We start from the raw sequence: 23,240 nt of genomic DNA on the forward strand, positions 1-23,240 counted from the left end.
ATTCATAACAGATACCAGAAATTCCTCAGGGTGGCAGTAAAGATCAACAACGAGGTTCATCATTTCCAATATGTGGCCCTGCCCTTCGGCCTCTCAACAGCGCCGAGGATCTTCACCAAGATAATGCTAGAGGTGATGGCCTACCTTCGCCAGAAGGAAACCTTAATTGTGCCCTATCTGGATGACTTTCTGGTAATAGGAAATTCAGCTACTCAATGTACCGACCGTTTAGCTCACACAATTTCCTCTCTACAGGGCCTGGGCTGGATAATCAATACCGACAAATCCAGACTCACTCCGCTTTCCCGTCAGGCATTCTTGGGGTTCCATTTAGACTCTATATCTCAAAAGTGTCTTCTGCCACAGGTAAAAATTCCGCTGATCAGACACAAAGTCCTAGCCGCAATAAACAATCCACGTATATCCCTAAGACAGGCTATGTCATTATTAGGGTCTCTTATCTCTTGTATACCTGCAGTAAGATGGGCTCAACACCACACTAGAACACTGCAACATCAAGTTTTACAAGAGGATAAACGGTTATTGGGTCACCTAAAATGCAAAAATAACCTTGTCTCAGGAGGTTTTAACATCCTTAGAGTGGTGGCTAGACTCAAACCATTTGATGAGTGGGGTTCCATGGGTAATAACGCCATCTCATACCATAACCACTGACGCCAGTCCTCATGGATGGGGCGCTCATATGGGGAATGATTATTGCCAGGGATCATGGAGCATAGAGGAAAGCTGCAGTTCCTCTAACTTCAAAGAACTAAATGCTGTAAAGTACGCCTTATACCATTTCCTCCCACAGCTTCGGGGGAAAGACGTCAGAGTCCTGTCCGACAACACCACCACCGTGGCGTATCTAAACCGTCAAGGAGGTACGCGATCAGAGACTCTGATGTCTTCTGCTACGGAAATTTTAAATCTAGCAGAAAGTCATCTAGCATCCCTTACTGCACTGCACATAAGAGGAGCAAACAACCAGCAGGCGGACTTTCTAAGTCGACACACCCTAAGACAAGGAGAGTGGTGTCTAAACCAGCAAATTTTCCTGAACATAGTATCTCTTTGGGGCCGTCCTCAGATAGATCTCTTCGCCACAAGAAGAAACAGAAAAGTTCAGAGATTCGCCTCCCTATCTCCAGCGGATCATCCGGACATTCTGGACGCTCTCCAAGCCCCCTGGCAGTTCAGTCTGGCGTACGCATTTCCTCCGATCATATTGCTACCTCAAGTTATACGCAAGATCAGAGAAGAAGGAGCGAGAATCGTTCTAATAGCTCCATTCTGGCCCAAGAGACCATGGTTTTCATGGCTACAGACCATGTCGGTCTCAGATCCTTGGGTCCTCCCCTCAACGCCCAATCTTCTCTTCCAAGGTCCGTTTTTCCACCCTCAGGTGGACAATCTTCACCTGACGGCCTGGAACTTGAGAGGCAGATGCTAAGATCAAGAGGGTTCTCGGGGGGTTTGGTTGATACACTTCTCCATAGTAGGAAACCCTCCACAACAAAGATCTATACGAGAGTATGGAAAAAATTCCTACAATTCCATACATCTACCAACACGTCAGAAATTCCTATATATTCTATCCTGGAATTTCTTCAAAAAGGGAGAGAACTGGGTCTAACTGTAAACACCTTAAAGGTTCATGTATCAGCACTAGGAGCCCTCTATGGCTATAACATTGCGGGGGATAGATGGGTATCCAGATTTATTACGGCCTGCGAAAGAATGAATCCAGTTAACATACCTAGGATTCCACCCTGGGATTTAAATTTAGTCTTACAAGCCCTAACAGACTCTCCGTTCGAGCCAATAGACTCAATACCAATTAAATGTCTATCACTAAAAACGGCCCTCTTGGTAGCACTGACTTCAGCTAGGAGAATCAGTGACATCCAAGCACTCTCTATAGATCCACCTTTTCTGTTAGCCTTTCAGGATAAGTTAATTCTTAAACCAGACCCTTCCTACCTGCCCAAAGTAGCGAAAAAATTCCACAGGTCACAAGAAATAATCTTGCCCACTTTCTTCAGTAATCCATCCACTCCTGAAGAACAAAAATATCACACTCTAGACGTTAAAAGAGTAGTGTTAAAATACATTGAAAAGACCAGCAGCTGGCGACAGAGTAGGGCTCTGTTTGTTTCCTTCCAGGGTGTCAAGAAGGGTCATGGAGTAACAAAAAGCACCTTATCCCGGTGGATCAGAGAATCTATCAGACTAGCTTACTCCGCGAGGAAAGAAATCCCTCCGGAAGGCATAACGGCACACTCCACCAGAGCGATGGCATCCTCCTGGGCAGAGAGGGGAGACGTCCCGATTGAAACTATATGTAAGGCGGCAACTTGGTCAAATCCTTCTACATTTTATAACCACTATAGGCTAGACCTATCGTCAACTTCTGACCTAGACTTTGGCAGGACTGTCCTCAGCACGGTGGTCCCCTCCCTAGGTGATGGTCTCTGAAAGATCTCCAGTGGGGTGCTGTCGTGGCGAAGAGTAAAAAGCCGGATTACTCACCGGTAATACTCTTTTAGTGAGTCCACGACAGCACCCTCTTACATCCCTCCCTAGATTAATATAATACTGATTGAGTAAAATCCTTTTTAATCATAAGCAAATAAGTTTAAAGAATGAAATAAATGATATTTGCCTAACACTGGCGGTCCTCCGGGTACTCTGAAATCAAAACTGAGGAGGAGAGGCGGACCGCCCCCTTTTATTTCTCAATAGGTTTCCTGTTCCTGCGGGGCGGATCCCTCTCTCCAGTGGGGTGCTGTCGTGGACTCACTAAAAGAGTATTACCGGTGAGTAATCCGGCTTTTGCTTTCTGTATTAACACCGTAAAGGGTAATCCTCAAGTTATTTCTTAAGCAGCTCATAACATAACTCTGCAATCTCTTTACTTCCTGGTTTGTGTGAAAGTTCTGGTGAGTAGTGGAGTTGTGTTGTAGCAAAAGTTAAACTGTAAAGCTCAGTACAAGTTCTGTCATAACTAGAGATGGGCGAACTCTAACAGTAACGTTCGGTGTCCATACTACACACCTAATGTTCGGGCACGAACACCGATCACAGACTTCATCAGGAATGCTTGTAGAAAAAGGAAGCAGCATCCGTTCCAGGTGAAAGAAGTTGTATCAAAAGGAGTCTTTATTCTGCCATAGAAACATACAACGTTTCGGCCATGTTGGCCTTTATCAAGTATGATACTTGATAAAGGCCAACATGGCCGAAACGTTGTATGTTTCTATGGCAGAATAAAGACTCCTTTTGATACAACTTCTTTCACCTGGAACGGATGCTGCTTCCTTTTTCTACAAGTGTGAGTACTGTTCAATTGGGATCCTTGAACTTTGGAGCGTGCATCCACACACTCTGGTGCTGTTGGTTACATTTTTTACATAGACTTCATCAGGAAGTCCGTGTTAGGCCAGTCTCACATGTCCAGATAATTCCGGTACCGGAGAAATCGGTACCGGAGTTATCCGTGTCCGTGTGTCTGTGTGTCCGTGTGTCCGTGAGCTCACGTGGCACATCAGTGTGGCACAAGTGCGGCAGCCGTGTGCCGCCCGTGTGCCGACTGAGGACCGCACGGACTGTGCAGGAGACAGCGCTACAGTTAAGCGCTGTCCCCTGCTTTTGGTGCTGAAGCCGGCATTCATTTCTTCTCCCCAGCAGCGTTCGCTGGAGAGAAGGATTGAAAAATCAAGGTTTTTTTTTTTGGTAAAAATAAAGTTTGTGGTCACCTCCCACCCCCCGTGCGCCCGCCCGCTTGCAGAGAAATACTCACCCATAGGGGTGGAGCCGCATATTCATCACTGTAATGAGCGGTACCACGTGACCGCTCACAAATGACAGGCTGCCGGCGCTGAGAGGAGGCATCGCGGGAGCTGAGTGAGTATTTCTCTGCAAGCGGGCGGGCGCCCAGGGGGTGGGAGGCGGGAGGTGACCCCAAACTTTATTTTTACTAAAAAAAATTAAAAAAACCTTGATTTTTCAATCCTTCTCTCCAGTGAACGCTCTGGGGAGAAGGAATGAATGCCGGCTTCAGCACCAAAAGCAGGGGACAGCGCTTAACTGTAGCACTGTTTCTCCTGCGGGGGTACGTGCACACGGAGGAGAGTGCACACTGTTCTCCGTGTGCACGTGTGCGGGACGCTTTGCGGACCGTGCTGCTGGAGAAATGCGGACATGTCTCCGTGTTTTGCACACGGACACACGGTCCGTGAAAACACGCTGACATGTGCAGAGACACATTGATTTTAATGTGTCTACGTGAGTCAGTGTCTCCGGTACGTGAGGAAAGTATCACCACACGTACCGGAGCCACTGACGTGTGAAACCGGCCTTACTGTGTGGGTTCAACCCCTCAACATCGGGTGTGTCTCATGGTGTCATGTTCATGACAGTGTGGCAAACACTGCTTCTGATTGGTGGTAAAATCATTACCGCTGGTCAGAGAGCCGCAGTTCCCATGCTGTCAAATGACAAATTGAGCCAACAGCTATGACTGGAGGTAAAAAGTTTACCTCCGGTCACTGGCATTGGCTGGTGGGACTACTGCTCCCATCAGCCTACGCCTGCTGCTGCTAATAACAGCAGGTGGTGGCTGATGAAAGTGTTTGAATATGGAACAGATTTTTCTGTTGCAAAAACTAGTGTGTTAGAAGGAAAAATGCTTCTTAAAATATGCACGATTTGCCATGTTTTTGCATACATTTTTATTTGTATTTTTCCTTATTCACTTGAATTGGTGAAAAACGCTGCAAAAAACGCTTAAAGAATAGACATGCTGCAGATTTGATAAAAATGCTTTGAATATTCAGATCTACAAACAAAATATATGCAGCTTGTGCAGGAGATTTCAGAATTACCACTCCGTTTGTTTGTATTATAAAATGCTGTTTTTTTCCACTGCAAAAAATGCAATAAAAAAACAGGGTAAAAAAAACCAATGTGTGAACAGGCCCTTACTTATTGTTTACATTTTGCTATTTATAATTGGAGAAAAGAGGGGTGAATGGGTGATTTAAACTTATGTTTTTTATGTTTTTGCATTTTTAATTAGCCCTCTTTGTGGAATTGAATGTACAATTGCTTGATCACCTATTTAATACATTGCAATAAAGTAGTTTTGCAACTCTGATGATCTTCCATGGATCCCAGCTACAGTTTTGACATAGCAGACATAGGGAACCCATCAGAACTCAGCTCAGTGCATTGGAAATGTTAAATTGGTGTCATCAGTTACAATCAGGTGCTAGCTATGAAACACAGTTTGCAACCATCCTGTACATCTCACTAAGGGGTTAATAAAGTTTTTATTAAACTTGTCTTCTCATGAATATGATGTCACGGTCTGGACTTTTGTGAATCCAAATAAATTTAAAAAAAACAAAAAAAGCCTCTATGTATGCAGCTATCATATAGCAAGCAGGTGTAGCAAAATGTGAGGTTTCATTACTGTTTTTTCCATTTCCTAATCGGTATGCAAATTGACTTAGCTGATGAGTGAATTTTTTTTTTTTTTTTTTTTAAGTATAAACCCATGAAGAACATTTTGCCTATTGATAAAAACACAGCTGGAGTGTAATTTTAGATTACATTCCCTTGTGCTGTTTTGCTTACAAAATAGATGTTCATATATGCTAAGCCAAGGGCAAGCTGGAATGCATTGTATACGGTGGAATGACACAAATCAAGGTCGGCTATCTACTGGAGAGAAAAATTCTGCATTACACTGCTGCTCTAAAATGGCACAAATGAGGATTCAGAAATAGATATTTCCATCTTAGTAAGTTCTATCCTTTCCACTGAATAGGTGATAACTTGCAGGTCCCTAGGGGTTGCAATGGTGGCAGCCCCACCAATTGAAAAACAGGACTTCTGAAATGCTCTTTTCACTGTCTCTGGGACAGCGCTGGTGTCCTGAGGAAAAATCCCACCAAGGACAACATCTGCAAGGAGTTTTGTATGTTCTCCCCATGTTTGTGAGGGTTTCCTTCGAGTACTCCTGTTTCCTCTGACTTTCTGGAAAAGTATAATGTTACAGGGTATATTCACTAGATTCCTTGATAGGGCGTTGATACAGGGAACTAGTCTGATTGCCGTATGTGGAGTCGGTAAGGAATTTTTTTCCCCAAGGTGGAGCTTACTCTTTGCCACATGTTTTTTTTTGCCTTCCTCTGGATCAACATGTTAGGGCATGTTAGGTTAGGCTATGGGTTGAACTAGATGGACTTAAAGTCTTCCTTCAACCTTAATAACTATGTAACTATGTAACTGTAAGAGATGTAAGACATATTGCTGCTCTTGGTGTCTGTTATTGCCTGCCATGCTGACATCACGTCAGTGAGCTCAGAGGTTAGTGCCGTCTACTCAGGCAGGACTGTAGAGCTCACTTATTGTCTGCAGCCTGTTGATGTGACTAGAGTTGAGCGAATTTGCTCGGGTCCCAGCTTATTCAGCAAGCTATAGTGCTTACCGAATAAGCTGTAGAGGGAACCCGTCTTCCTGGATCACTCCGGCTGATCAGCTGTTCGGCTTCGCTGCTGCATGTGTCACGGCTGTGTGACAGTCACGATATATGTGCAGCGCCCCAGAGTCCTGGTCATCGCTCTGCCGCTAAGGGGGGTGATGGTACGTCTGATGGCACTAAAGGCGTTCACCTGACCAGGTATAACAGTCACACATTACACTTCACACTCTGGCCACCAGGGGGAGTAAAAGGTTCTATGTATTAGGCCACTCCTCACACTCTGGTAAGACTGGGGGTTGGATAGGAAGTTAGGGAGAAGCTGACTGGGTTTTGCCCAGGTAACATCTAGTGAGAGAAGAGGTTGCTTGGAAGGACACAGGGAGGTCCCTGTCAGGGGTGGGATCCTAACAGTGGCCTAGCACAGGACAGATCGTTACGGAGCCATGCCTGCACCTCATTGCGGCGGCATCTTAAGAAAGGACACGAAGCGAAGTATATTGTGGAGAAGTGAGAAACGAGATCACAGCACAAAGGCGATAGAACCAGAAGGAGTCATGCCCCGAGATCGGCAACATCCTTCTGAGGCGCGTAGCCGGCGGCCGGAATGCCGAGGAAGTAATAGACTACGCATTACTTTGAACTATGGCAGGGCAGTTAACTCTAGGTTGGCTGTCTCACCTTTTCACCTAATGAAGACAACAGAGGCAATTGTGGGAGAGGGGCGTCTCTAGGGTCCCTATAAAATAACTCCAGGCCTACCCCGTCATACGGGTGCGTCCTATCCAAACCATCTGGGGGACGGAGAGAAAGAACAGGAACATACACGACAGTTGTGAGGACTATCCCGTGGTGCTCAGCAGGGAGGTACTACAACACACAGGCGCTAGTAGGAAGGCTACTGATTTCCACCTGCAAAGGGAACTCTGGATGTGCCTTCGGACCGGCCGGTCTCAGCCAGCCCTGTTAGCAGTGCTCTGGATTGCGGATGCCGAAGCCTTCAGTAAAGAGGTAAAGAGACTGCAACCCTGTGTCCTCGTCATTTACTGCGACCTACACCATTACCATCTACTCATCAAGGGAAGCCCTGGGGACATACTTCACCTGTGGGAAGTTACAACATCTAGCTGCCATTCCATCACCCCAGCGGTCCCCTAGCAGCGTCGGTCACCCTGACCGAATACCACAGGTGGCGTCACGAACACTTGACAAACTCTCACCTACACCTTTAATTGGGCGCCCCTTAGCAGGGCCACGGACTGGGTCAGGCCACCGTGACATCCCCAGAACCGAGGGACCCGGTACCGAGTACCCCGCTGCCCTGCGTCTGGGGGCCGCTCCATATGTATGGAGAGCCTATGTGTTGGGCTCTCCATGGTCATATTGACTGAAAAATAAAACAAGTTTTGGCTCTGGGAAGAAGGGGAGCAAAAAACAGAAATTAAAAAACTGAAATACCCCTGATCGTTAAGGGGTTAATAATTAAATAATGGAATAATAATAAGTTCCACAATTTGATGTGTTTAACCCCTTAATGACAGCCAATACGTCTTTTAACTGACCTGACATATAAGAGAATAGCCTGCCCATACAGATAACAATCCAGCATCTATCAGTTGTGCACTATAGCTGACAACTTTCTGCATCAGCCACGATCAGTGTTTGCACCATCCAAATCTGTTTAACCCCTTAGATGCTGCTGTAAATAGTGACTACATCATTATAAATGGTTAACAGAGTGTGGGGGTTTCCTCTTTATCCCAATTGGTGCCCTCAGATCATGATTGTGTGGTCCTGATGTTTGCCATGGCAATTCATGACCAAATAGCGGCCTTAGAGTCTGACGGCTGTAGTTATCTGTTCAGAAGTTAGAGGCATTTAGGTGGTAAAAATACACATTTTCATTTCTGTCATACCACTTTGCATTAATTTCTGTAAAGCACCTGAAGGGTTAATAAACTACCTGACAGCAGTTTTCAGTATGTCAGTGGGTGCTGTTTTTAAAATGGTATCACGTTTGGGGTTTTCCCAATATATGAGACCCCTAAAGGCACTTCAGACATGGATAAGTCCCTAAAAAAAATAAATTTAGTAAATTTCCTTGAAAAAATGAAAAATTGCTGCTACCTCCTAAAATGCTAACAAAATAAAATAACATTTTACAAATGATGCTGATGTAAAGCAGACATGTGGGAAATGTTATTTATCAATGGTTTGCTGTGGTATGGCCATCTGGATTAAAGGGATAATCATTCAAATTTTGAAAATTGCTAATTTTTTAACATTTTTCTCAAATTTTTGATTTTTTTTATAAATAAACACAAAACATATTGACCTAAATTTACCATTATCATAAAGTATAATGTGTCATGAAAAAACAGTCTCAAAATCACTGGGATTTGTTGAAGCGTTGCAGAGTTATTACCACATAAAGTGACACTGGTCAGATTTCAAAAATTTGGCTGTCACTAAGGGGTTAAATAAAATGTTCCTGTGCTGAGATAATCTTATAAATGTGTCCCTGCTGTGTACTGTGTAATGGCTGTGTGTGACCGTACAGGAACACGGTCTGATGATACCACAGCTCCTGGGCAGGAGAGGACACAAAAGAGTACACAGACAGGACAGCACAGGAATTATTTCTTTAAAGTAAAACATTGCTTAAAAACAGGCAGGGAAATGTTTTACCTCACAAAAAGAATCAGCTGTGATCCCATGTACCACATGTAACTGGGCAGGGGGAGATTCTGAGGGTTTACATACAGAATTAGAAGTGGATTAATTTCCCTGCACACGATGAGGAAAGACTCTTCATGGATTTGAAGTCACGCCGAAGATATTTTGTGAATCTGCAGAGGCGTTCACTTATTGCTCTGCAGTAATAAGGTTTTACTGGACATAAATGCAACTAAAGAGCAAAAATAGATTTTCAATTTAACTGCCTTGAATGTATCCATTTTGATTTTCTCAATTTTGATTTTCTGAACATTTTTACTGTTAGCCACTGCTAGAAAGTTATGGCACATCTCCATATTTTTATTAATTGTCATGTCTTTCAAGAAAGCTTTCTATTTGCAACTATCTTTATGGAGCAAGGGAGAAGAATTCCTGCCAATTGGATTATTAAAAGAGGTAAACTTTTGTCCTCCAATCCATTATTTTAATCCTATTATGGAACTTTTACTGTTGAGTTTTATAATCTATGAATGTAAGAATAACGACAGGCATAGTCCCAGGACAGTCCTAGGGTCCTTTCAAAGGATTTGATTTGGTAGTTACAGAGATATAACAGTAATTCAGTCAGATCTCGCTCACACGATCGATTATATCAGACTTGGTTTTCACGGATATATTCATTTTCTTGGATAGCACTCATACCCATGATACACTATGGGTGTGTGCACATGTTCGATTTTAATCCAAGTGTTTGATCAAAATCGACAATGCAAGATTATGGATCCGTGAAAAAAAAAATTGGACCGCATTCAAATGACCTCTGAGTCATGGACTGACATCAAGAAGAAGGTGGGGAAACTTTTATTTTCTTTCTTCTCTCCACCTCCAAGAAAACTGATGCCACTCTGATCAGAGTCTGATCAGTATAATCGGACCGGTTTTTTTTCAGGTGGATAGAAAATGGCCGTCTGCTCCTGCCCTAAGTCGGATAATAATAACAAGAAAGGAAGGAATGACACATAAAGGGTATCGTATTTTGCGGTTTACAAGATCCCAAATTTTGAGGATTTTTTTTAATAAAATGGTGGTGCTTCTTGCATCTTATTTCTTACCGGGGGTGGTGGCTGTGGTGATGCGGGATCCCAGGGTTGCTGGCGGAGGCAGGAGTGGGGCAATGCTGCGGGCCCCAGACTGGGAAAAAGGGGTGTTCGGATGTGCGATGCTGCGGGTGTTCAGTGGTGTGGGGGCTCTGCCAACATTTTGCGAAAGCCCAGAGCCCCCGGGGTTCCATGGTTTACTATGAGGTGGACTCCGGAAAAATGGCTGCCAGGGGAGGCGCATGTGTAGACGGAGATCTTGGGGCTGAGATCTCATCTCCCGAGATCTTGGTGCCAAGATCTCCATCTGCGCATTTGTCGCCCGCAGGCAGCCATTTTCCCGGAGACCACCGCATGGCAAACCATGGAACCCCAGGGACTCCAGACTTTCACAAAATGTCGGCGGAGCCCCCACAAGACCGAACACTTGCAGCGTTGCACATCCAAACACCCCCTCAACTCAGCCTGCGGCAACGCTCCACTCTAGCCTCCTCCAGCAGCGACCCTCGGACCCTGCCCCTACTCCACCGCGGCCGGTAAGGTATGTCCACATTATAAGACACACCCCCATTTTCCCCCCAAATGTGGGGAAAAAAGTGTGTCTTATTATCCGAAAAATACGGTACTTATAAAGCCATAGTAGTATTGACACTAATATAAATGCTGCACCAAGTAATATAGCTTAGCTTATTAATAAACCCAGGATACAATCTACCGGTATTTAAAATGCTATCAATGTAAAATGAACATATACATCTGGAGATTGCAGATAATTTATGGTGAATGCACAAGCGGTCAGAATTGGATGTCAGTCAAGAAGTGGGGGGGGGGGATTAACTGCGTAATGAGGAGTGACTGTTCACAGCAACCTGCACCACCCCTAAGACTGGAAATGGCGGGTGCAGGGAGAACATAACTCCCCGAACTCCTCCAATTAGTGCTGAACATGCTTCACATAGTATTTACCAGCAGATCAATATCAGTAAATAAAAAAACTTTTTTTTTTCTCAAAGATTCCTGAAATGTGGTTATTCACTTTAGATGAGTCAACCACACTAGGCAATTTTGATTGGACTGGCTGACTATCTCATACGTACAGTGGTGACCTAATTCTCCAGGAGGGTGACTTGGGAGGAAAAGCTGTCAGCTGATAGCACAGCTATCTAAAGTATATGACCCTCTTAAAGGGATTCTGTCAGCACAGAATGACTGTTCAAACCAACTAGCCACACTCGGTGCATCATGGCGGGGACACTCATTTAATTTCACCTTTTCTACCTGCTTGTTTTACCTCAATCTCCACCCCCTGCCTCATCTTTGACAGCTCAGGCTTCATGGAGCCAGAGAAATGCTGCAATAGATGGAAAACAAGAGGAAAAGGCACTCAAATGTATGGCCATGCCATGATACACTGAGCGCCTGTGCTTGGTTTGAACAGTCATTCTGCCACCTCAAAGTATGGCAACAGAGCACTATATGAATTTTAAAAAAAGTCTCAGACAAGTGCTTTAGTAGCAACTAACAGTCTACAGAAAGGTATGCACTGTCCTAATTCACACAGCTGGACACTCTTCCTCAATAACTGCATATATCATAAGATAACTTTTCCTGGCTCAATGTTTTGGACACACAAAAGCCATGTGACAGTTTAAATGGCACTTGTCAGTAAGAAGTTCACTGGAAACCTGAGGTAGCAAAAAATAGGGTAGGGTGATACCCATTTCATTGCTTTCCAATGCTTTGTTTCCCTGGTATTCCTCTCTTATTTATATGCAAATTAGATTCCTAAGTGCAATGGTGGGAGGGTCAGTGCACTTGCAGTCAATGACTTCTCTTCGCTTTTTCTTCAGAGCTGCCCTCTGCTTCCTGGTTAACAATAGAGATACAGACTCTGCTGCATGATGCCACCTCTGTTGCTCACTGTCAGTCAAGAAGTGGAGGGTGGTTTTGAGTAGGCAGAAGAGGAGCCGAGAACTGCAAGTATACGAGCGGGCATATCAGTCCACTTGCAGTTCATGGCTCCTCTTCACTTCTCCCTGCCAGCACCACTCCTGCTTCTTGATTGATACTTAGCAACAAAGGGAATGTCAGGCAGCAGAGCCCTGTCTTCACTATCAGTCAAAAAGCAGAGGGCTGCGTAGGAAAAAGCGAAGAGGAGCTGATGACTGCAAGTGCACTGATATGCTCACTACTGAATTTAGCAATCCTAATCTGCATATGAACAAAAACTAACTTCACCTCAAAGAAGTACTGGAGATCAACAAGATAGGAACCGTTGGAGATGTTTCGCTTTGCTCGCTCTCCTGTACTACCTGTAGCTTATTAAGGAAATTCTTACAGATTTCCTTTAACTATATTGATTTTTGCTCCTGCAGTCCTGGTCAAAGACAAAAGTTACCAAAAAAATGTGTGACGGAAACACGACCAAAATGTATTTATACACTTCAACTTTCTTACCACACCAGCTAAAATTGTTACAATATGAAATAAACAGCACACTTTTGCAAAACTTATAGTCCATAGCTTTGTTTTGTGCATTTACATTGGGTAAAATGCTTGGAATAATAACAAAACCTGAAAACTGGATATACTACAGTAGGGGAAGACATCCTAAAGGCAGATACCTATTGGAAGCCTACTGGAAAATCTTGCCCTGAAATGACTTTAGGTAGTTATATTTAAACACATTTTCATTCATAGACAATGTTACTTTTAAACAAGGCAGATGCTGTAAAATGTTGATTCTTTAATGGCTGTATTGCAAATTACAGTCTGCAATAAGCACTTCACCATGTTATTCTTCATGCTGATTATATACATCATTTTTTGTAGCTTGCATTATGTGTAAACTTTGTTTTTTTGGCAAATTGTACACTGTTAGCATTTTAATTGTATATTTATGTTTTCATTTTTTCCAAAATAGAATTGTAGACTAGGCAATCTCAGCCGGCTTGTTCTCCAGCTCCAGCTGCCGCATACAGAGACGCTTATGTTTTTTAGGGACATCAGTGTAGACACGCTGCATCAAGCAAAAGTGCTCCGTAATATAACTGGGTTATTCTGGCACCTTTTATTACAGTTTTTTTTATAATTCTAAAAAATTGTATGGGCAGCTGCGCATTTAACATAAGCTTAAAGCATAAAATTCTATGCACTGTGAGGCAGTGACCCCTGGTAGAGCTAGGGGGCGCTGTATGTGCTCTGCAGAATGTGCATGGAAGCGTAGTGAAGCCATGAGGGCATACTACAGACACAGGTGTGGCTGTAATTAGAATAGTGAAGCAGTGACTGATTAAAAAGCCCTGTAGTAGTGGGGGAGGTGTGCCAGTGTGTTCTTGGAAGCAGACAGGGCAGTTGTCTGCAGAGCTCTCTCTGTGTGGAGCAACACAGAGGCTAAAGGAACCAGAGAGACTGACACCCTGCATCTTGGGCTGTCTTACGTGTAGTACCCAGCTGCACTCCAGAGGATAAAGAGTGCAGTGCGCTGAGTGAGTACAGAGACTTGTTACCGGCGTGCAGTCACCCAGGGAAACTGGACAGAGGGAAGTTCGGCCTATGTATTGACTGCGTCATATAGCCATGCATTATTAATGGACGGTATGAAGAAGCCGTATACTATATTGACTGTGTGAAGTAACACAATAAAAGAACATTTTGTTTGAATTTGTTTGGGTCACTGCCGTTTCACTGTGTATGGTCATACCGCTGCATCACATATGGTGGTAAGAATGCGGGCCATGTGAACTAAGGCATACCCCCAGAGAGTGCTGCAGATTGTTGTGCAAGTCTGCTGGAAAAATGGAGGAACTTTTGGAGCAGGTTGTGCTAAGTCAGCAAAGGCTTCAACAAGAGACACTGCAGTTTCAACATTCCCAGCAAGAGATTTTGCAGAAGCAGCAGCGGCAGCAGGAGACACTGCAGAGGGAGCTAGCAGAGCTTCAAAGATGTAAAGTGGAGACCCCTAATGTGAGGGGTGAAAAGCAGAGTCCTGAAGAGACCCCAAAGGTAAGGGGCGATCATTGGGTGTACAAGTGGTCCTATGTAGAAACTCGGTCTGCCAGGTCTCAAGCAAGTGACTTGTTGCAATTGGTGGAGGAGTGGCTCCAGCCTGAGTTCTGTTCTCCGTATGAGATGATGGAGAGAATCGTGGCTGATCGGATGGTGAGGGTTCTGCCGGCCGCCATGCAGCTTTGGGTCGGGCTGAGGGACCTAGGCCACCAGGAACTGCTGATAGAATTGATTGAGCAGTATAAGTCCACTCAGGACATTGCACCAGAGCCCAGGAATAGGGCTAGTAACTGTTCGGTAACATCTAAGCCCATGAACTGTGGGAACACTGGTCAGGAGTCTGTGTGCCCAGCCTGTCTGTATCACCACTACGGGCACAGCTGAAACAGTGAATGGGTGCCGAACAGAGGCTCTCCTGGACACGGGGAGTAAAGTGACTCTGGTCCATCGTTCCCTTGGTGCTGGGGACATCACCAACGGACAGAAAGTGGAGGTGATGGGTATCCATGGGGAAATCCGGGAGTACCCAACTGCGGAGGTCAATGTTTCTACACCATGTGGAGACATTAGACATGTGGTGGGAGTGGCAAAGACCCTTCCCTATGGGACTGTGTTGGGAAGAGATTTTCCCCTGTTTTGGTCCCTGTGGGAGACCAGGGTAAACCCTCTCATGGAAAAAGTTATACCAGGTGCAGAACCCAAAGATATTGAAATACCTGCCATAGGGGTCGCCAACCTAGGGACAGAGTGTAATCCCGATAGGCTCCCCCTAGAGGTAGCGGCAGGAGAAGCTAAAGATGTTGTTTCGGGCATAGATCCCGAAGATCCTAAGATGTATGCCACAGGGATCGCCAATTTAGGATTAGAGTGTAATCCCGATAGGCTTCCTCTAGAGGTTGTGGCAGTAGAGGTTGTGGGGACCCCGTTGAACCCGGAGCTGGAGGTGTTCCCTGGTAAGGTTGGGACAGCTCAGATCCAGGGTCCCTTTCGGAGACACAGATATAAAAGACGCAAATATGAGAAGAGCCGAGAATGTATGATCGCAGAGGCGACTGGGGACCCTCTGGCACTGGTCAAGGATGGGGTCAGGGTAAATTAGATAGAGCGCTCGCTAGACAGCAGTGTCGGGAGGCTCCGGTTCGGGTGCGACGTAGTACAGATATATGCTCAGAGTTGCCAGCGTGGTCCGTGGCGTTTCAGCGTGATATAGTCACTGTGGCATGGGTAAGGGTACAGAGAAAGCGGTACCAGGGGCCCGAAAGCAGATACTTAGGTGACAGGATGACCCGTGGGGTTAGTGAACCTGAAGTAAACAAAGTAAAGACCACCCAAAACTGGCCCAAATCTGCGGTTAATCAGAAAAGAGAGTTTGGCTTCTTCAATGGAGATCGGGGTGGGTGGTCCCGTGATGAAATATGTAGGAGAAACGCAAAGGGGAGGGATGCATGCGCCGTTCGATGGTTCCGGTCCCTACTTTGGTTTCTTAATGTAGTGAGCGGGGGTATCAGGGGGCATACCAATGCCCTGTCTTTCGCCCTTACGGGGTAACAAATGTTCAACCCCACAGGTATGAACAGGGGGGAGGATATGTGAGGCAGTGACCCCTGGTACAGCTAGAGGGCGCTGTATGTGCTCTGCAGAATGTGCATGGATACGTAGTGAGGCCATGAGGGCGTACTACAGACACAGGTGTGGCTGTAATTAGAATAGTGAAGCAGTGACTGATTAAAAAGCCCTGTAGTAGTGGGGGAGGTGTGCCAGTGTGTTCTTGGAAGCAGACAGGGCAGTTGTCTGCAGAGCTCTCTCTGTGTGGAGCAACACAGAGGCTAAAGGAACCAGAGAGACTGACACCCTGCGTCTTGGGCTGTCTTGCGTGTACCCGGCTGCACTCCAGAGGATAAAGAGTGCAGGGCGCTGAGTGAGTACAGAGACTTGTTACCAGCGTGCGGTCACCCAGGGAAACTGGACAGAGGGAAGTTCGTCCTGTGTATTGACTGTGTCATATAGCCATGCATTATTAATGGACTGTATGAAGAAGCCGTATACTATATTTACTGTGTGAAGTAACACAATAAAAGAGCGTTTTGTTTGAACTTGTTTGGGTCACTGCCGTTTCACTGTGTATGGTCATACCGCTGCATCACAGCACTGTTAGATATAAAACAGTACAAACATCACAATAAGGTAGGTGACGACAGTGGCTACTGTCAGGATGGATGCCGAAGCATGCGTCCACCGTAAGGACGCATTGTAAAGAAACATGGCATACGTTTGCAGTAACCCACTGCATAGGAATATACTTTGTCACATACCGGCCTAACGGAGGCCGAAAGAACACAGTTTTGGTTTCTGTCTGATAAATGGAGGCTTATGTGCATGTTACAATATATGTTGGGAAAAGCTTCCCATGTACAGTGTAGGCTAGACGCATAGACGCAGGTTGCACCAAGCCTTACTCCTGCGTTCAATACTGATCATTTATGGAAAAACTGTAGCTTTCATAGTCTACATAATTTTAATAAAATTATGTTGTTTAGATGATGGATTGTACCCGTTTTCTTCATTTTTATACTATGTAAAGTCTGAAAGTTAGTATTACATAAAGGAACTTATAATATCATCGTTGTACTGGAATATCGAATGGTGATAGAAGTATTTACCTCCAAAAAAATCTTCATCAAAAAAGGAAAAAATAAAAAGATAAACTAATTGTCTGAGGTCTGGAAATATAGAACAGAAGGCCTCTCCATAGGATCAGAAAACAATTTTTAATTGGTGGGTATCTAACTTCTGGGAGCCCCTCAGATGAGCTCGGTGAGCATGCGCCATGTCTCAATTATTGTTTTCTCAAGCATAGTAGGTCATCTACTACATAAAGAGAGCTGTGCCTGGGACTGCTTTGCTGTACCATTCAGTCCAAGGCAAGAGCTGTGGTACCAGGAATGGCCTGTAGAAGCTGTATTTGCAGAAGCAATTTAGGCCTGTGGTGCCCGCTGACAATCCGTGCTATTTTACAGACTCGAATCATCCGCCATTATGGTGTACAATACACCCTTGGAGTGTAGACCCGACATAGACTTTACACAAGGGACGTAGGGAATTCAAACTAAATCATAGCTCAGAAGAAATCCATCATATCAATGAATTATTTAATCCAAGATACTTTCTTTAGTCATTTATAGCAGGGTATTGCAGTTGTCTACCTTTTGTCCTTGTGTATCTGTTGTGATATGATCTGCCTCCCCATTCTGAATCTCCCCCATGTTCACCAGACTCACTTCAATATTGCCAATTTTCTTTCCACCATTTAAAGTTCTGAAAAACAAAAAAAAGTCAAACAATGAAATAATTAATCAATTATGAAATGTTTCATGTATCAAATATTAATCCCTATTTATAATAATCTCCACAGGAACATTTGTAGGATAAATGTTAACGGATGGGACACCAACCGTTATCCACAGCACAAAGCAAAATGAGAGAAAGCAAATTAGAGAACAATTTCCATAAATTGTTTTCCCTTGTACTATGTTGTCAGGCTTATTAAACTGGTAGTTAAGGACTTGACCATTGTTATTCCAGAAATATGATCCACCTTATTCTATTATCAGATACTAATCTTATTTTCATGCCCTTTTCAAAACATTATATATAAGCCGATCAATGTTTTTTTCCTGACTTGTTTAGACAGAAATTCTATGTGCAAAAAATGGTAGTTAATACAGTCGTTCTGTGTGCACCGAATACGATTTTGTCAGCAGCACATCCCCTGTTTACACAGATCAATGTGCTGGCAATAACTATAATTTTTAGCCTGCTTAAAAACCATTGCACCCAACAATTACACACATTTTACTCATTTATTGAGAGTTTTCTGACCTAATTAAATAGAGTGATAACTGTGAAAGAGCGTTACACACAAAAGGGACTTTAACATAATCGATCATTATTTTATAATAACCAAAATCACAAAAGTTTCAAATAAAAATAAATAGATTTTACAGACCCTGAATTCTTCCCATAGGATTAGATGTATGTCATACATAGTAGACACATATAATATTTATGCTACAGACATGAACGACCTTAAAGGGAGTTTAACACAATGGAATGCTAACAGTAGGGATTCTACGAAGAACAGGGAAACCTTTGGCCATAAATCTTAAAGTTAAAAGGGTGTTTTAACCCAAAAATGTATCACCTATCAACTGAATAGGTGCTAAATTTTTGATTTATGGGGGCCTAAGTACTGGGATGCCACTAATCACTCAAAAAGGTAAACATTTCCCCCCCCCCCCCCCCCCCCCGAGGCTCACAATCCTGAGTAGTAGGTACTTGAGTGCCAGATGAGCATGCACCCTGCTCCATTCAATATCTATGGCACCGGAGGAAACAGTGGAGCGGATGGATAAATGCAAATGCCTTTAACTAAAATACCTTTTTTTAACATAATGCTCAAGAAAAGCTAATTTAGTAACACTAAAAATTAGCTTCAAACATCATTAAATTGGTTATTATCGTTGCTAAAATTAAAGGAGTTTTTTTTTAATATTACTTAATTACTTTTTGTGTGCTATTATGTTAAGGGTGTATTTTACCTAAAAGCATTTATTAATGATCTACTCCATCAGTGCGATAGACAGTGAATGGAGAAAGATATTATTCTTACAAAGGACTACACAAAAAACCCAAAATATACCATATGTAATTGTTTGTAGAGAAAGAAGATAAAAATGGCCATCCATTAGTATCACCTTCATGTACTTTGTGCATGTAGATAGATACAGATCAAGGGTATTACATCATCAGCTGCTGATAGTTTATTCATCCTATTTGCGTCTCAGTCGCCCTCTGAAGGTCACTACTGAGCTGATTGTATGTTGAGCCTGGAGCTTTCATTACCAGTCTACATGGAGCTTGTAGTACTCTAATACTCTAACACATCTTCAAAACTGGGTGCAAAGATTTAGCCACAATCTCAGCTTCTAGGAATTGGTGAAGAAATCTGAATTGTGCTTCATAAAATTGGAACTCAAGAAATTAGATTACAGTAGTTCGTACGTATAGAAGAAGAAAAACATCATCCGTGCAATACATAAGGTCGGCCAATTGCATGAGATGAGTGTATTTTCTTGGCATGCCTGAAAAGTGCCAATTTAGTAGAAGCATTTCGCACATTAAAGATTAGAAGTTGTTGGAGAAAGCATCTAATCAGGTCACTACTGTTGCTTTGTAACCGGCTTGATTTCATTTTTTTGCTGTAAACACTTTTACTTTTTCTTTTATATTCTCATAAATTAGCCCAGATATGTATTTTCTATCCTTCGGGCCTCTGTTTGCTGCCGTGCGGCTGTCAGATGCCATTTGCATGGAGGTACTTTCCTTAAAAGCATTGCTTTCAGGCAAGAATACAACTGTATATTTGGTATACGATTGATTAAAAAAAATATATCAAAATCTTACCACCAAAACAATAGAGGTATCATTCTAGTGTATGGAAGCAATTTTACAGCCATGCGCATGAGGCTGTACATATCAGGCCTCTCGAAAACATGTTTTTCTTCTCATTTATCATTTTTTTTGTACATTGATTACCATACGTTGGGTACAGATGCACAAGCCCCAAGACTAATAAACCCATGGATTTAGTTGAGTAGATGTTGTTAACTTCAGGAGCTATAATAAAGTTTTTTGTTTGGTCCTATGACTTTTTTGATGATTTCATATTATTATTTAGATGCCTTACAAATCAAGCACAATTGCCTTTGGATCCATGACAAATCGTCAAGCAATCACACCGAGCAATCACACCAAGAAACTAAACGACGTTGGTCATATTATAAGTGTGCACTACAAAGTAAAATTTTCAATATACAGCAATTTAAGGTTATGCACAGCTTTGGCTGCATTTATTCTGCAATTTGCTTATATTTTTGGAGGCTAAAATTGTTTGTGTAATTGGGCTTTATTAAAAATATTTAAGTTTTTTTTTACATTTCAGGCTGTATTCTCCCTTTCTTGTTCTCTGAACACAAATCTTAGCCGACATTTTCACAACAAAATGACCATAAATGAAAAGGTAAGTGTTCTTTATGAGCACTTGGGATATCAAATAAGTCTCATGATGCTGATCAGGCTGGTGTAATTACATATGTCAGAATGGCTGTATTGTCCTCTTTATACGTTTGAATTCAGAAAGAGAGTAAAAGAACAAATACAGTGGGTACAGAAAGTATTCAGACCCCTTTAAAATTTTCACTCTGTTTCATTGCAGCCATTTGGTAAATTCAAAAAAGTTCATTTTTTTCACATTAATGTACACTCTGCACCCCATCTTGACTGAAAAAAAACAGAAATGTAGTAATTTTTGCAAATTTAATTAAAAAGAAAAACTGAAATATCACATGATTATAAGTATTCAGACCCTTTGCTCAGACACTCATATTTAAGTCACATGCTGTCCATTTCCTTGTGATCCTCCTTGAGATGGTTCTTCTCCTTCATTGGAGTCCAGCTGTGTTTAATTAAACTGATAGGACTTGATTTGGAAAGGCACACACCTGTCTATATAAGACCTCACAGCTCACTGTGCATGTGAGACCAAATGAGAATCATAAAGTCAAAGGAACTGGCCAAGTAGCTCAGAGACAGAATTGTGTCAAGGCACAGATCTGGCCAAGGTTACAACACAATTTCTGCAGTACTCAAGGTTCCTAAGAGCACAGTGGCCTCCATAATCCTTAAATGAAAGAAGTTTGGGACCACCAGAAGTCTTCCTAGATCTAGCCGTCCAGCCAAACTGAGCAATCGTGGGAGAAGAGCCTTGGTGAGAGAGGTAAAGAAGAACCCCAAGATCACTGTGGCTGAACTCCAGAGATGCAGTATGAAGAAGAGAGAAAGTTCCACAAATTCAACTATCACTGCAGCCCTCCACCAGTCGGGCTTTTATGGCAGAGTGGCCCGACGGAAGCCTCTCCTCAGTGCAAGACATATGAAAGCCCGCATAGAGTTTGCTAAAAAAAAACACATGAAGGACTCCCTGACTATGAGAAATAAGATTCTCTGGTTTGATGAGATGAAGATAGACCTTTTTGGTGATAATTCTAAGCGGTATGTGTGGAGAAAACCAGGCACTACTCATCACCTGCCCAATACAATCCCAACAGTGAAACATGGTGGTGGCAGCATCATGCTATGGGGGTGTTTTTCAGCTTCAGGGACAGGACGACTGGTTGCCATTGAAGGAAACATGAATGTGGCAAAGTACAGAGATATCTTAGATGAAAACCTCTTCCAGAGCGCTCTGGACCTCAGACCTGGCCGAAGGTTCACCTTCCAACCATACAATGACCCTAAGCACACAGTTAAAATAACAAAGGAGTGGAGTGGCTTCAGAACAACTCTGTGACCATTCTTGACTGGCCCAGCCAGAGCCCTGACCTAAGCCCAATTGAGCATCTCTGGAGAGACCTAACTAACCTGATTAGTAGGCCCTCAGTGTCCCTCCACCCTGCTGCTATCAATGAAATCTCATACTGCTCAGTACATGCAGTAGCTGTCAGTCAGGCTCGGCAGACTGTTTTGATTATATAGTGAATGAGTGAATGAAAAAAGCTTCATTTTTTCAGGATGATAGAACTGGGTGAGGCCTTGTATTTTGCATCTTGAACTAATTTTTTTTTCCATACCACCACTGGTGCTTGCATGCAGAAGGGTTTTTTGCTTTTCCAAGATATATATAATATTCATTAAGTAACATAGGGGACAGGTCACTGAGGGATCAGTGACCTGTCAGAAGTCATACACATGAATAACTAATCAGAGCACCACATGAAGACCCCCACACAGGCCATCCTGAAGCACGAACATATCATTAACTCAAAGCTGAAAATAAAGATTAAACAACAACCACAAGACGGATTTCATCAACTCAGGTATCATTTTAATCAGTATAACGGAACCGACCTGACACTGTCTTTAAGTTACTGTGCACAATCCTGCTGTCAGGTTCCCTTTAAGGGAATGCAATGCTTTAACAGCCACAAATTCCAATGTGTTGAGGTGTAGAGACAGCAATAAAACAATTCTGGTGTTTTGTTTTATTTTTATCAATTTTCACATATGTGAAATTTTTAAAATTTTCTTTATTTCTTTATTTTCAATGGGGAACATGAAGGTAGTTTAATCATTTATATTTTTTTCACTGCATTTTGCAGTTGTCTTAGGGGACTCTAACCTGTGATTGTCTAATTACTTACACTATATAAAAATCACGGACTCCTATTAACTGTCAGTCACAGGCTGGCTTTCATAGGAGTACCATCATGACATGCACAGGGGTCTTTAGCAGACCATCGGGAGTCATGGCAACTCATCAGGGGTGCCAATGTGCCCCCCGGGTTGTGTGATATAAATGCCATTGTCAAAAATTGACAACTGTATTAAACAGGTTAACAGCAGCTGCAGCTGTTAAAGACACATGATGGCTGAACAACACAGTCATCATATCCCGGGAATGATGTGGGCTCAGTTCCTTAAACTGCATCAAAGAATGGGAGTGTCAGGGGGATACAAGGAGGGCGAGAGCTAATAACCCGGGCCCCTGCAATTTCCCTCAGACTAGGGAAACCCTGTCTGACCCTCTACCTGAAGTTTACACTGAAGGTGTGCATGTTCAGGCCTCCACCCTCACCCTAACTCCTGATTCAGCCCTAGACTGAATACCACCGCCCACCACCCAGTGAATGCAATAGACCACTACCCACAGTTATAACAAACAAGGATAAAGGAAAATATACACCACGCCACAGTCAATCCGGAATACACTATAACGGTGCAGGGCAAAATAAATACAAATATAGGAAGGAGTAAATAAGACAAGGAAAATACACCACCAGCAACGATTCTCCAACAACCAGCTCTCCACTCCGGACCGAGATAACTATGGATAAGACAGAAGCTATAATCGGCGA

The 23,240-nt window shown here is 43.2% G+C and overlaps 1 protein-coding gene across 5 annotated transcripts in view; it reads right to left on the reverse strand.

Annotated features, from left to right (window-relative positions):
* Positions 1-23,240, reverse strand: part of INPP4B (inositol polyphosphate-4-phosphatase type II B) — a 1,036,387-nt gene that overhangs the window by 320,761 nt on the left and 692,386 nt on the right. For all 5 annotated transcript variants that reach the window (XM_077279254.1, XM_077279258.1, XM_077279253.1 and 2 more), the window contains one exon: positions 17,472-17,583. In XM_077279254.1, coding sequence (XP_077135369.1) covers positions 17,472-17,583 — 112 coding nt within the window. The remainder of the gene's footprint in view (positions 1-17,471; positions 17,584-23,240) is intronic.

This window comes from Ranitomeya variabilis, chromosome 1, assembly GCF_051348905.1.
Source record: "Ranitomeya variabilis isolate aRanVar5 chromosome 1, aRanVar5.hap1, whole genome shotgun sequence".
Taxonomy (NCBI): Eukaryota; Metazoa; Chordata; class Amphibia; order Anura; family Dendrobatidae; genus Ranitomeya; species Ranitomeya variabilis.